Raw genomic sequence first — 13,985 nt, 5'->3', positions numbered from 1 at the left:
GCACAAGGACCTTCAAAGAGCTTCCATGGAGGTTTTGTGGTGAAGGGAAGGCAAAGAGGCGACTGATGGTTGGGAAGAATGAGGCGGAAGTGAATTGCGGATTTAACAAAACGCGATTAAAAACCCTCGCTGAAAACTCGATACTCGATCGAGTGACCCCCTACTCGATCGAGTAACCTAGCTACTCGATCGAGTAGCCTCTACTCTATCGAGTACCACTCCTAACACGTAACTCTAGATAGTTTTGGCACGCATTTCTAAGACTATTCCCGCACCCAAGGTCAGTCAACGCTGGTCAAAGGGTCTCTAAAAGGGCGGGTATTACAGTCTTCCCCCCTTAAAAGAACTTCGTCCCCGAAGTTCAACTCACCTATCTCAACGCACGAGACACGGGATAACACGCCTTCACCAATCCTCCCACTCGAGTCATTACTCTCCGGAAATACCATCCCCCATGTCATCATCATCACTATCTAACGCTCTATTCGTAACGACTCTTACTCCTATCATACACACATTATCATCATCAACTGTTACTCTATATGTTATATAAAACATCAACCTCGTAATGCGAAGCACAAACAACGATTACTCATCGTATGATAACAACTATCAACCCGAACATGTCTCATATCAACTTCATGCTGCACAACTAATACCACTATGTTACTTAACCGCGCGATTCAATTACGATCCATTGCACCATAACTATCTCGCGATTCAATTACGATCCATTACACCATAACTATCTCTTCATGACCGTCCTTTAAAACATACCATCACATTCACTTTAATTAACTAAAGTAACCACTTACACTTCATTTAAGCAATGTGATCAAAGTACTAGAAAATTTTGTAATTGAACAACAAAACATTATAGACAAACGAAACATAATTTCAAAATAGGTCTTTTTATTTCGCGACATTACTCTTCCCCTCTAAAAGGAACTTCGTCCCCGAAGTTCGCCACCAAAAATTACAACACACATTACCTATTACTTGCATCATAACATAAAATAAAAACCATACTATTTATTATGGACATTACTCGCTAAGCATATACTCGTTAAATTCGAAATCATACACAAACCTCCAGAATATCTAGTCACCGCCGACAACGCATGTTAATATGGTATGCACAAGTGTACAAGAAGTTATAACTCCGATAAATAGATCGTAATAGGGCGTATGCAACATTAAAGTAACAAGAAACTATCACCGCTTCACTAATTGTGACAAATATGCTTATAAAACTTCAAGCACGACTTCCTTCATATGAAATTAACGGTTCAAAGGTGTTACTACGCACTAATAACCACATTAAACATCAAACTTGCAATTATAAAACAATTGCACACTTTTGATTTTCGAAAACTTCCTGTAACAGTGCTACTCGATCGAGTATGTAGTGGTACTCGGTCGAGTGCCATGCTACTCGATCGAGTAGCCCGTAGATCAGAATGCTTTAATTCTTTCCTTCCTGCAGCTACTCGATAGAGTACGGGGTACTCTGTCGAGTACCTACGGGCCAATGTGCCTTATAAAACCTGTCATAACTAACACATATATACATAGTCGTCACGTAATTTGAGTCGGGATGATTTCCCGACCCCCAAGATCAATCCTGCAACAATGTTAAGTAACAAATCCGGCCTTATGGCCAACAATACAAATCCATAACCAAAGTTTCAACGAAAACAACTACCAAAATCTAACCATACCACCAACACCTACTACCAACAACCAAAAACAAGGATAAAAACAAGGAGCATCACTCCTCCTGCTGCTGCTGCTGCTGATCAACCATCACCTCATCCTCACCACCACCGCCTCCAGACGTACCCGCTCCTGATGAACCAATGCCCGCATCAACTCCTGCCCCGGCTCCCGGACTCACGTACCATGGGGTCAAGCCACCGTAGGCAAAGGACTGAAGGGTCCCCCACGTTGACTGATCCACCCCGTAGGAGTGAAAAACCCCGGTATAGTCCCCAACTCCACTCCACCAAACCGGATGCGGTCCCTCAGTCCCTATCCCCTGAGTGTAAGCCATCTCGTGCATGTTCCTGAGTGTCAAGGTAGATGACACTCTCTCTGTTAAGTAGCTGGATCGCGTCTCCGGGGTGTCAAGGTAAGGGTAGCACGGTAAGAAAGGACGCCGCTCGCCGAGGTGCTACCACCGTGGCCTAGTCTCCGAGGCCCTCTCCTCACTCGTCGGGGTCCTCTCCCCAACCTGGGTCTCTCCACCACCACAACCGCCGCGTTCTCGCCCTTCGTCGGCTCTGGCATCACCTCGAGAATCGTGTCGTCGATGAGGTAGGTCTGCAGATGGCGGGGTCTATCAACATCCTCCTCCTCCTCCTCATCATCGAGTCCACAGCCCACAACCGCCGCTCCAAAGGCTCCGTCGGTGGAAGGTGCTCGGGAGCGGAATCTTCATCCAACTCATGCCCCACACCCTCCAGGCAAGGCTACCGTCAGCCAAAGTTCGCAACCATTTCAGGTCGAGATAGTAGTCACGGTCCATAGTCGGCACTGGGGTAGCTAGAGGCACATACTCTGAAGAAGCCTCAAAGGAGGTTAGCTTTTCGGCTAACCGAGTGGCGATAGCGCCACAGCTCAAGTACCGCGAGGAAGCAGTAGCCATCAAGGCAAAGGCAGCACAGACGATGGAAGGAGCATTAAAGACCACTTTCCTGGCCCGCTCCGGGTTGAGGTAAGACATCAGAAGCAACACCTTATGATTATTCAGTTTACTGATATCTTTTCTGTCATAAAGGAGGTTTGAAAGAGAACGGAGAAAGACCCTCAAGATTGTTGGAGTTAGTGTCCTCCACAATAGTGCGTTAACATAATAAATCTCATTAATAGAATATCATCAGATATTTAATTATTTGATCCTCGTCAGTTGATTAACGTAAATCGATAACGGTTGGCTGACTAGAGTTTGACGTTATTGTCGTGAGACGGCGGTGATCAACTGACCCCTTTCGGTCACACCTAAAGGAACGAACCCAAATTGATAACTAATTAATTGTATGAGATACAATTCATTTAGTCCCTTGATTTATAGATTAAGAGGTTAGTCGATTATTGTTAGAGAGATTTCGAGTTGCGAACTCGAGGAGCGGCAGTTATTATTTAATTATGCGATAATTAAATAATAAGTTTTGGGAAACGGGTTTTAGTTAATTAACTGTTAATTTACTAAAATTGTACTAATTGATTAATGTGATTAATATTAGTACGTAAATAATATGTGTAGTGGTACACGTATATTTACGGAGTGAATTGGACGAATTTATTATGGAAGCATTTAAACATGATACGATGTTTAAAATGAAAATTACACGGATTTGTGCGACAAATATAAAAACCAACATGGACCCGTATATGGTCATGTGGACCGTGTAAAATAAGTGTGATGGATGATTACTTACATAATCAATTTACCTTATTTTGTATACTACCATAATATAAGTCTTATACTACATTTTGCATGTGATGTAAGATAAAAATTATAAGACAAAATTGTCCACTCAAGTACTCCTCCACCCGCCACTTCCTTCCTTCACATCCATCTATTTATTCACTTCTTCACACTACCTTCTTACATATATTTCATTATGTTTTGCATGTGAAAAAACCTCTACCATCTCTCTACAATAATTCCTCTCTAGTATACTATTATTACTAAGAATAGTTAGTAATATTACTAGTATTATTTTCAAGGGCACATATTAATAAGTTACTAGTTCTTACTTATTAATATTATTTGGGTTGTTCTTGGGTGCTACTTGGAGGAGACTTTCTAATTGAAGGTTATACAAGGAGGATCATCCACATATATTTAGCTCAAGAACAAATTAGTAAGGAGAACTAATTTGTGCCCATTTTACCTTATAATCAATGTAAGGAAATTGTTTTTCCTTATACTTTGTTTTTATGCTTTTATATTAGCATGCATGTTACATAGATCACATTAACATCAATTTATGAGATAAATTTATTTTATTAGAGAGTCTAATATGGATCTATGATCTTTCAAGTGGTATCGAGCATAGGCTTGTAATTTGCATGTTGATTTTAAGCATTTTTATGAATTATGAGATAATTAGTAAAAACTCAAAAATTGTGTTAGAAGAGGTTTTGGCACGAAATTTTTGGGACATGCATACCTACTGATCTCAAAAGGTTTGTGGAATTTTTTGGTGATTTTTCAAGTAATTTTGCTAATTTTAATGTTTTTTGGTAGAAAACCGAGTCAAAATGTCGCATTTTAGTGAAAAATTGACTAAAATTAGTTAAATGTTGATTCGGTGCATGGCCTTTTTATGGCATTTCATGCATGTTTTCTACTGATTGTATGCAAAAGGTTGAAGGTTGGTTCGAAATTTTTGCATGTTTATTGATTTTTTGAGTAAAAAGTCGATAAAAGTCCAATTAATTAATCATAATTTCGAAATTTTTGATTCTGCCCATGATAAATTTATGTACATTTAGAAATATTATTTAAATGTCAAAAGTGATTTTGCATGTGTGTTTTCACTTTGTTTTGATGATTTATTGGTTTTAGTGGTTAAAAACCGATAAATATCGATCTTTTTCTTCACAAAATTTATCCGAAATTTTTGGGCAATTTTTATGACTTTTTGGTGTTCTTGGGAGTGTTCCAGAATACTAAAAATTTTTGTTTCAATTGTTTGGGTAATTTTTCAATTATTTTGGATTTTTACTTAAATATTATGATTTTTCCGATTTAATTAGCAAATTATCACCAAACCAAACTAATAATTTGTCATAAAATTAGTGAAGACTAATTTTGAGGTTCAAAACAGTTTGGACTATTAGTTTGGACTTAAATGAGATTTAAGAGTTAATTATTGATTTTTACATGTTAAAAATCGATTAAATCCACAAAACCGAGATGGATACCAATGAATGATAGGTAGGGCGATTTTGGCATCATATTTACAGCATTTTAAGCATATTTATTTAAGTTGAATGAATGATTGTCATTTATTTAAAGTATTTATCTTTTGTACCTAGTATGGCCTAGTTAATTTTTAATCGTTATTACCCGAAATGAATGGGAATATCGATTTGTTTGTAATTAAATACGATCTCGTATCGTCGGTTTGTAATTAATTAATAGTTTTATTCATTTTATTAATTAATGTATAATAGGAATAGCTATGTAATTCATTTGTAATAGTTATTTTACCGGCGTTTCCAAAAGACGGATTACAACGAAACGGAGTCTATTTTTGGAAGGTGTTCCAAATCCCACAAGGAAGAGCCACTTAAGGAATGAAGAGGCAAGGGACCAAGGAGTTGGTTTCCGAAATGTAATAGACTAGTTGTTTATTAACTAGGAGGCCATACTAGGATTTATTCATATGCTTACATGTTTGCTTGTTTTATTTTCGCGCATGCCAAAATCGCCATTCACATGCATTTTATTTTTCGCGGTTGTCAATTCACGTCATTTACATTCGTTGAATTAATTCACTTATAAGGAATTTATGACTAAATTGACAAGATCTCTCACATAACTAAAATTGAGATTAGCCTTACCAATTAGTAACACCTATGAATCTCTTGTTCATTAGAGCCACGCCGCCCTAGCGGGGTGTTCTCTTTTTACCTTGGGTAAGTAGGGTGGTAAGCGGTTATCACACGCCAAAATTGGTTGGACTCAACGGGATATAAGACGGTCTTGTGTTCCGGGGCTAGTAGATAAATTTGAGGAAATTTGTCGACCAAGAGTTCTAGAGGTAGAATTAGTCAACGTGACTTACCGAATTTACGCAATTATGGGATGTTTCGCCCAAGCGATGCTCATTTTGTTTAATATTTGGGTCTTGGAATCATTTATATAATTAAGTGGGAGGTCATTATATAAATGCTAAAACTTGCTAAACATGTTTTTACAAGTAATTTTAAAACAATGAATGTTAATTTCCCTTTTTTGTTGTAGCATTTTAATTCGCAATGGCAACTTCATCAACTCCATCGACTACTTCACTAGGCAAAGATTCATGGCTAAGGTCCGTAATGGACAAATGTATTTTAAAAGATGACGGTAGTAACTTTCTTGAATGGGAATCCAACATCAAAAGTGCCGCGTTGTCCGACAATGTGCTCACTTACTTAACCGATGCTCCTCCTATCGAGCCCGGTGCAAGAGCTTCATCGGCGGTGCGGACCGCCTATGATGACTATGTGAGGATGTTGAATGATATCAAGAATGTGTTGATATGGTCAATATCGCCAAAGCTCAAGCCATCATGCATTTCTTTAAATGCTTACGAGATATTCACTCGTATGATCACTATGTTTTCACAAACACCTAAAGTCCGTCAATACGATGCGGCGGCACGCTTCTTTGAAGCTAAGCTTGAGAGGGGCCAAAAGGTTGGTCCCCATGTCCTTCAAATGGTCGAATATGTTGACATCCTAGAGCGTCTAGGGTGTAAGATTCCTAAAACTCTTGTGGTGGATCGTATCCTTCACTCACTTCCCACCAAGTTTGCCCACTTTAGGGTACACTACAACATGAATGGTATGGATAAGAGTTACCATGAAATTCATGCACTCCTCACCCAAGCGGAGAGGGATATGGAGGCTAGTGGGAGTGAAAAGGGAGATGTTTTAACCATGAAGTTAAAGAACATGTCTCTTGGAGTCAAGAAAGGAAAAGGGAAACAAAAGTCCCAATTCAAGAAATCGTCAAAGAAAATTGACAAGGGAAAGGGGAAGGCCGTTGTGAATGACAATCCCAAGGCAAAAAGTGTCAAGCTCTCCGAGGCCGAATGTTTCCATTGTAATGGGAAGGGGCATTATAGGAGGAGTTGTCCCAAATACTTGGAGGATCTCAAGGAAGGGCATGTGACGCCTATTGGTATGATTTCCTCTCTCTATGTGATAGACGTTAATTATGCTTGTACTTCCACTTGGGTACTTGATACCGGATGTGGCTCTCACCTTTGTAACCAATTGCAGGGTATAAGGGACGTGCAAGCACTAGCAAAAGGTGATGTGGATCTCCGCATGGGCAATGGAGCTAGAGTAGCCGCCGTTGCCGTAGGGACCTATGTGCTCACTTTAGCTAGTGGTTTAGAGTTGTATTTAAATAAGTGTTATTTTGTACCAACTTTAACTAAGAACATCATCTCCATTTCGCGTTAGACGCGGAAGGCTTTTGTTTTATGATCAAGGACAAGTGTTGTACTTTTTCTTTAAATGATGTGGTTTATGGCAAGGCCATTTCAATTGGAGGCATTTATGTTTTAAATGATGTTAATGACGTTTATCATATGGAAACTAAAAAGCTCAAAAAGGGTGATCCAAACGAATCCTACCTTTGGCATTGTCGTTTAGGCCACATAAACGAAAGACGCATTAAGAGACTTGCTTCATCAAAAGTGCTCAAACCATTTGGTTTCGAATCTTATGGTACATGCGAGTCTTGCCTTTTAGGCAAGATGACTCGTGCACCTTTTGCGGGAAAAGGGACACGAGCTAGTGAGGTTTTGGCTCTCATACACACGGATGTGTGTGGACCATTAACCATCACCGCTAGAGGAGGTTTTCACTACTTCATTACTTTTATTGATGACTTAAGTAGATATGGGTATGTCTACTTAATGAAGAACAAAAGTGAAGCCTTTGACAAGTTCAAAGAGTTTCAAAAGGAAGTAGAGAACCAATTGGATAAAAAGATAAAGACTCTACGGTCCGACCGTGGTGGTGAGTATCTAAATATTGAATTTGATTCACACCTAAAAGATTGTGGTATAGTATCACAATGGACTCCTCCTGGCACACCGCAATTAAATGGTGTGGCCGAAAGGAGAAACCGAACTTTACTTGATATGGTTCGGTCAATGATGAGTCTAATTGAGCTTCCTAGTTCATTTTGGGTTTTGCCCTTGTCTGCAGTATTTTCACTAAATCGAAGCCCGACTAAAGCGGCCGATAAGACTCCATATGAGATATGGACGGGGAAAGTCCCTCATTTGTCATTCATGCGTATTTGGGGTTGCGAAGCGTACGTTAAGATCAAGTCCGACAATAAGCTTGCACCTAGGTCTCGACAAATGTCTTTTTGTAGGATATCCAAGGGAAACACGTGGCTATTACTTCTACAATAAACACGAGAACAAAGTGTTTGTGGCTCGTGATGCTGTCTTCCTAGAAAAGGAGTTTATTTCTAGGAGACAGAGTGGGAGAAAATTTGAACTTGAAGAAGTTCGAGAGCCACAAACCGAGAATGAGGTAGAGGAGAACGTGGAGGATAACATTCCCTCTTCCTCTGAAACGGTAATTATTCCTAGAAAGTCAAGTAGGATTTCTAATCCACCGATCGATACCTTGGTAACATCGAAGAGGATGGTGTTTTGTTACTTCTTGAAAGTAATGAACCCACTACCTACAAATCGGCCATGTCTAGTCCCGACTCCTCGCTTTGGCTAGAAGCCATGCGGTCCGAAATGGATTCCATGTACGAGAACCAAGTATGGGACTTGGTGGATTTACCCGAGGGAGTGCGACCTCTTCAGTGTAAATGGATATACAAAATTAAACTCGGCGTGGATAAACATGTGGATGTTTACAAAGCTAGATTGGTGGCAAAAGGTTTCACCCAAGTTCATGGTTTACACTATGACGAAACCTTCGCTCCGGTCGCTATGCTTAGGTCCATTAGGATAATCTTAGCGGTTGCCGCATTTCATGATTATGAGATTTGGCAAATGGATGTCAAAACCGCCTTTTTGAATGGGATTCTAGAAGAAGAGGTGTACATGATACAACCCGAAGGTTTTGTGGATACATCTAACCCTAAGAAGGTGTGTAAGCTCAAGAAGTCCATCTATGGTCTTAGCGGGCATCTAGGAGTTGGAACCATCGCTTTGATCATGTCATTAAACAATACGGATTCACTAGAAGTGTGGAAGAACCGTGTTTATACATGAAGTTTAGTGGGAGTAAGGTTGTATTCCTTGTCCTATATGTGGATGACATATTGCTCATTGGGAATGACATTCCATCGCTCACTTCCGTTAAGGAGTGGCTAGGAAAACACTTCCAAATGAAGGACTTGGGAGAGGCACAACGAATCTTAGGTATCCGGATCTATAGGGATAGGTCCAAGAGGATACTAGCATTGAGTCAAGAAGCTTATATTGACAAAGTTCTTGACCGGTTCAATATGAAAGACTCCAAGAGAGGATTTCTACCTATGGGCCAAGGGATTACTTTGAGCAAGTCACGGTCTCCCTCTACCCCTAAGGAAATTGAACACATGAAGACCGTCCCTTATGCTTCCGCTGTTGGGTCTATCATGTATGCTATGATTTGCACTCGTCCCGACGTTGCGTATGCCTTGAGCATGACAAGTCGGTATCAAGCCAAGCTTGGTGAGAGTCACTGGATAGCCGTAAAGAACATCCTTAAGTACTTGAGAAGAACTAAGGATTCGTTCTTAGTGTTTGGAGGAGAAACTGAGTTGTGTGTAAGAGGTTACACGACGCAAGTTTCCAAACCGATCGGGATGACATGAAATCCCAATCCGGCTACGTGTTTATGCTAAATGGAGGAGCTGTTTTTTTGGAAGAGCTTCAAGCAAAGTGTTACTGCGGATTCTACAACAGAGGCCGAGTACCTTGCAGGCGCCCCGAGGTCGCGAAGGAAGTTGTTTGGATTAGGCAATTCATGGAGGGGCTAGGAGTAGTCCATTCTGCCAAAGATCCTATCACTCTATATTGTGATAACAATGGAGCTATTTTTCAAGCCAAAGAGCCTAAGTCTAGTAACAAATCTAGACACATTGAAAGGAAATACCATGTAATTAGAGATTATGTGGAAAGGAAGGAAATTGACATTTGTAAGGTTGGGACAGAGATGACAACATTTGATCCTTTAACCAAGCCTTTATCAAAGGCCAAGCATGATGGTCATGTCGTCTCTATGGGATTGAGACGAGTACCGAATTTTCTTTAGATTATGGATATGTAATAATTGGATAGTGTATCTTTTATTATATATATGATAATCACATTCATTGTTTTCGTATTCATTCTTTTATGAATTTTTATTTAGTGTGACTAAATTTTAATACCTTGTTTATCCGAATAAGTTGTGGAGACAATGTTGAACACTATTCAAGTGAATAAGATGAACATTGTATTTTGTCCCTAGTCACTTAATGAGGTGACGTCTCGGAGTGACTAGATTGTGAGTCGATTGATGGTTGTTCAACACCATAAGGTCATATATGATGACTGGTCGATTACATAGGCGGAGTGTGTGACACTTTGCCGGACAGTGACCATTTAGAGAGTCCCTAAGTTCTATTATAGACGCCTGGTCGTGGCGGGGATCTCTAAGATGTTCTAATGAGTCGATTCTTTTGATTGGAGACTATTATCCGAGCAGTGCGATTTCCGAGTGACTTTGGTTTTGTCCTAGGTCGTGCCGTGAAAGGAGGCCAAAAGGGCATTTACTAGGTCATGGTGAGTCAGACATTGTGCAATAGGATAGATAGGGCATACAGAATTGTCCACCCACGTTGGGTAACTATATCTCAAGGCCACTCGAGGAGTTAATGACTACAAATGCGTGGCCACGCTCGGAAGTAACCTGTGAGAGATTTTTCCGGTCAGGTAGTCACACTCCCGATCGAGAAAACCACTCGCGATGTGTTCATGTGCAAGTGCGACTGTAAGACACCTTGCATTGAGTGGGAGATTAAAACGGACAAGAGAATTGGTAGCGCACACCTTGTGTCGGACAAGTGGGAGATTGTTGGAGTTAGTGTCCTCCACAATAGTGCGTTAACATAATAAATCTCATTAATAGAATATCATCAGATATTTAATTATTTGATCCTCGTCAGTTGATTAACGTAAATCGATAACGGTTGGCTGACTAGAGTTTGACGTTATTGTCGTGAGAGGCGGTGATCAATCGACCCCTTTCGGTCACACCTAAAGGAACGAACCCAAATTGATAACTAATTAATTGTATGAGATACAATTCATTTAGTCCCTTGATTTATAGATTAAGAGGTTAGTCGATTATTGTTAGAGAGATTTCGAGTTGCGAACTCGAGGAGCGGCAGTTATTATTTAATTATGCGATAATTAAATAATAAGTTTTGGGAAACGGGTTTTAGTTAATTAACTGTTAATTTACTAAAATTGTACTAATTGATTAATGTGATTAATATTAGTACGTAAATAATATGTGTAGTGGTACACGTATATTTACGGAGTGAATTGGACGAATTTATTATGGAAGCATTTAAACATGATACGATGTTTAAAATGAAAATTACACGGATTTGTGCGACAAATATAAAAACCAACATGGACCCGTATATGGTCATGTGGACCGTGTAAAATAAGTGTGATGGATGATTACTTACATAATCAATTTACCTTATTTTGTATACTACCATAATATAAGTCTTATACTACATTTTGCATGTGATGTAAGATAAAAATTATAAGACAAAATTGTCCACTCAAGTACTCCTCCACCCGCCACTTCCCTTCCTTCACTCCATCTATTTATTCACTTCTTCACACTACCTTCTTACATATATTTCATTATGTTTTGCATGTGAAAAAACCTCTACCATCTCTCTACAATAATTCCTCTCTAGTATACTATTATTACTAAGAATAGTTAGTAATATTACTAGTATTATTTTCAAGGGCACATATTAATAAGTTACTAGTTCTTACTTATTAATATTATTTGGGTTGTTCTTGGGTGCTACTTGGAGGAGACTTTCTAATTGAAGGTTATACAAGGAGGATCATCCACATATATTTAGCTCAAGAACAAATTAGTAAGGAGAACTAATTTGTGCCCATTTTACCTTATAATCAATGTAAGGAAATTGTTTTTCCTTATACTTTGTTTTTATGCTTTTATATTAGCATGCATGTTACATAGATCACATTAACATCAATTTATGAGATAAATTTATTTTATTAGAGAGTCTAATATGGATCTATGATCTTTCAAAGGTAACATGCTGAACATCATTAATCAGCATGTTGCTTGAGGTGGGAGCTGGCTTTCCGGTCAAGCAAGGCATTAGGCGGCAGACACCGCACTCAGCAGGAATATCAGTGATAGAATCCTTGGGAGGCTTGGCCAACCCAAGGTGAGACGCAAACAGATCCATAGTCAACAGAAAACTGGTGTTCATCAACCGAAACTCAACGGTCTGGGCAGCTGGGTCATAGCTAAATGAGCTCATAAACTCCAAGGTAAGAAAAGGATAAGAGTGTTTCCTCAGCCTGTACAAACCCGTAAAACCCAAAATCTCGAATATGTGACGGACATCCGTCTCTATTCCCAAATCCTCCAACAATGTAGTATCTATACATCTCGTTGGTCTCATCTTGCGTTTTTGCAAATCTACAAAACGCTCTCTCTGTTTGAAATCTACAAACACAACAGAAGGGTACTCCGAAACTGCAGGTACCACGAGTCCACTCCCCTCCCCAGTCTCAGGCTGTGTAACCCTCTCCCGTTTACTCTGACGGATCCCTACGTTCGGTCTCGGCATCTGTTTCGGCATATGATTTAAACATACTTGTATAAACATGTAAACATATACTTCACGTAATTTGGATTTTACATACTCAGTTAAGTACACAAATTCACCAACAAAGTCGACATGTGAAGCACTTAAATCATTACATTAAACCTCGAATATTCAGCTATGTACACACATTCACCAATGGATTCCCAATTTGATATGCAAACTCAGATTATAGCAACTTATATCCAACAATTGTGAAAGGTTAAGCATGTTAAACACATCTTTCCCGACCAATCCTGACATCCTAGCACAATTCAAATGTTACTCTCTACGCATACCTAATAACGTGTGAGACATTTGTACATACTCATGGCAAAGTGATTTAGGACATATTATCATCATCTTCAATATTAGAAACAAATAACTCAGTTAAACTTGTCAGACGGTCTCTACAGCTGTAATTATTTTGACATATTCTTCATGAATCAACACCACTACTATCATATTGAAGTTCAACCTTTATTTAAAAGTTATATACAACACCGAATTCCACATATAAATCACGAATTTCCATTCGAGGCACTTTTAAGACGGAGTTTTAAGGCAACTTTTTCTAGGGTAAAAATCATCAAAATTCATCCTTCAACATGTTATATACAGGGTATAGTACTCGATTTCATCATCTAATCAATGTAAAACTCCCAAAATCGATTTTGATTTCTGTAACCCTAGAAATTTCGGCCCCCAAATTGCAAATTTCTAGTCTATATTACAGCAATTAAACATCAACAATCAAGAAAAGAAGGCATGTGAATCATATTTCAACATTTAAAAGCAACAAATTGATCATATGAATCGAAATTTTCGGGTTATATAATCCTCCTCAACAAGTTTAAAGCATAAAAACATGTAAATAGGGTAGAAATCATACCTTGATCAAGTAGTAAAGTAAAGGAACGAAATTAAACAAAGAAAATAACCCCAAATTAACCACTACCAACACAAGATATGAGAGATTTTGAGGATTTTGAGAGGAAACAAGCTTAGGGCTCGAAATATAGAAGAAGAATGAGAAGGATTAGAAAGATTAGGGGTTTTAAGAAACCCGTAAGATTCACTGTACAGTAACCTACTCGATCGAGTGTCTAGGGTACTCGATCGAGTACCACCCTACTCGATCGAGTAAGAGCTATTTCGTCGAGTATCTGCAGAAAATTTCCACATCCCGACGTCATAGCTTCCTAACTAGATCGAGTGAGGTCTACTCGGTCTAGTAAGCACTCGCACTCGGTCAAGTATAGTTAAGTACTCGGCCAGAAATACGAAATAAATCGAAGATTCCTGCAAAAACAACATCGCGTGTCGATTCCGAACTAAGTTCGGAACTCGACACTAATTATCACACTTGTTCACGCATTAC

General features: G+C 39.1%; 1 protein-coding gene across 1 annotated transcript; it reads left to right on the top strand.

Annotated features, from left to right (window-relative positions):
* The first annotated feature begins 5,869 nt into the window (after positions 1 to 5,869).
* LOC141592186 (uncharacterized) lies at positions 5,870 to 7,280 on the top strand. Its single transcript, XM_074412815.1, has 2 exons — positions 5,870 to 6,904; positions 7,006 to 7,280. Exons 1-2 carry the CDS (start codon positions 5,995 to 5,997, stop codon positions 7,038 to 7,040), a joined length of 945 nt encoding a protein of 314 aa, XP_074268916.1. The 5' UTR covers positions 5,870 to 5,994; the 3' UTR covers positions 7,041 to 7,280.
* Positions 7,281 to 13,985: the final 6,705 nt, after the last annotated feature.

The sequence above is a fragment of the Silene latifolia genome, chromosome 1 (genome assembly GCF_048544455.1).
Source record: "Silene latifolia isolate original U9 population chromosome 1, ASM4854445v1, whole genome shotgun sequence".
NCBI lineage: Eukaryota > Viridiplantae > Streptophyta > Magnoliopsida > Caryophyllales > Caryophyllaceae > Silene > Silene latifolia.
This window is presented reverse-complemented; position numbering and strand designations above follow the sequence as displayed.

Coding starts and splice junctions, on each gene's coding strand:
- LOC141592186 (XM_074412815.1), top strand. CDS start 5,995: ATGGCAACTTCATCAACTCCATCGACTACTTCACTAGGCAAAGATTCA. Junction 6,905..7,005: donor AGGGCATGTGACGCCTATTG/GTATGATTTCCT, acceptor AACCAATTGCAG/GGTATAAGGGACGTGCAAGC.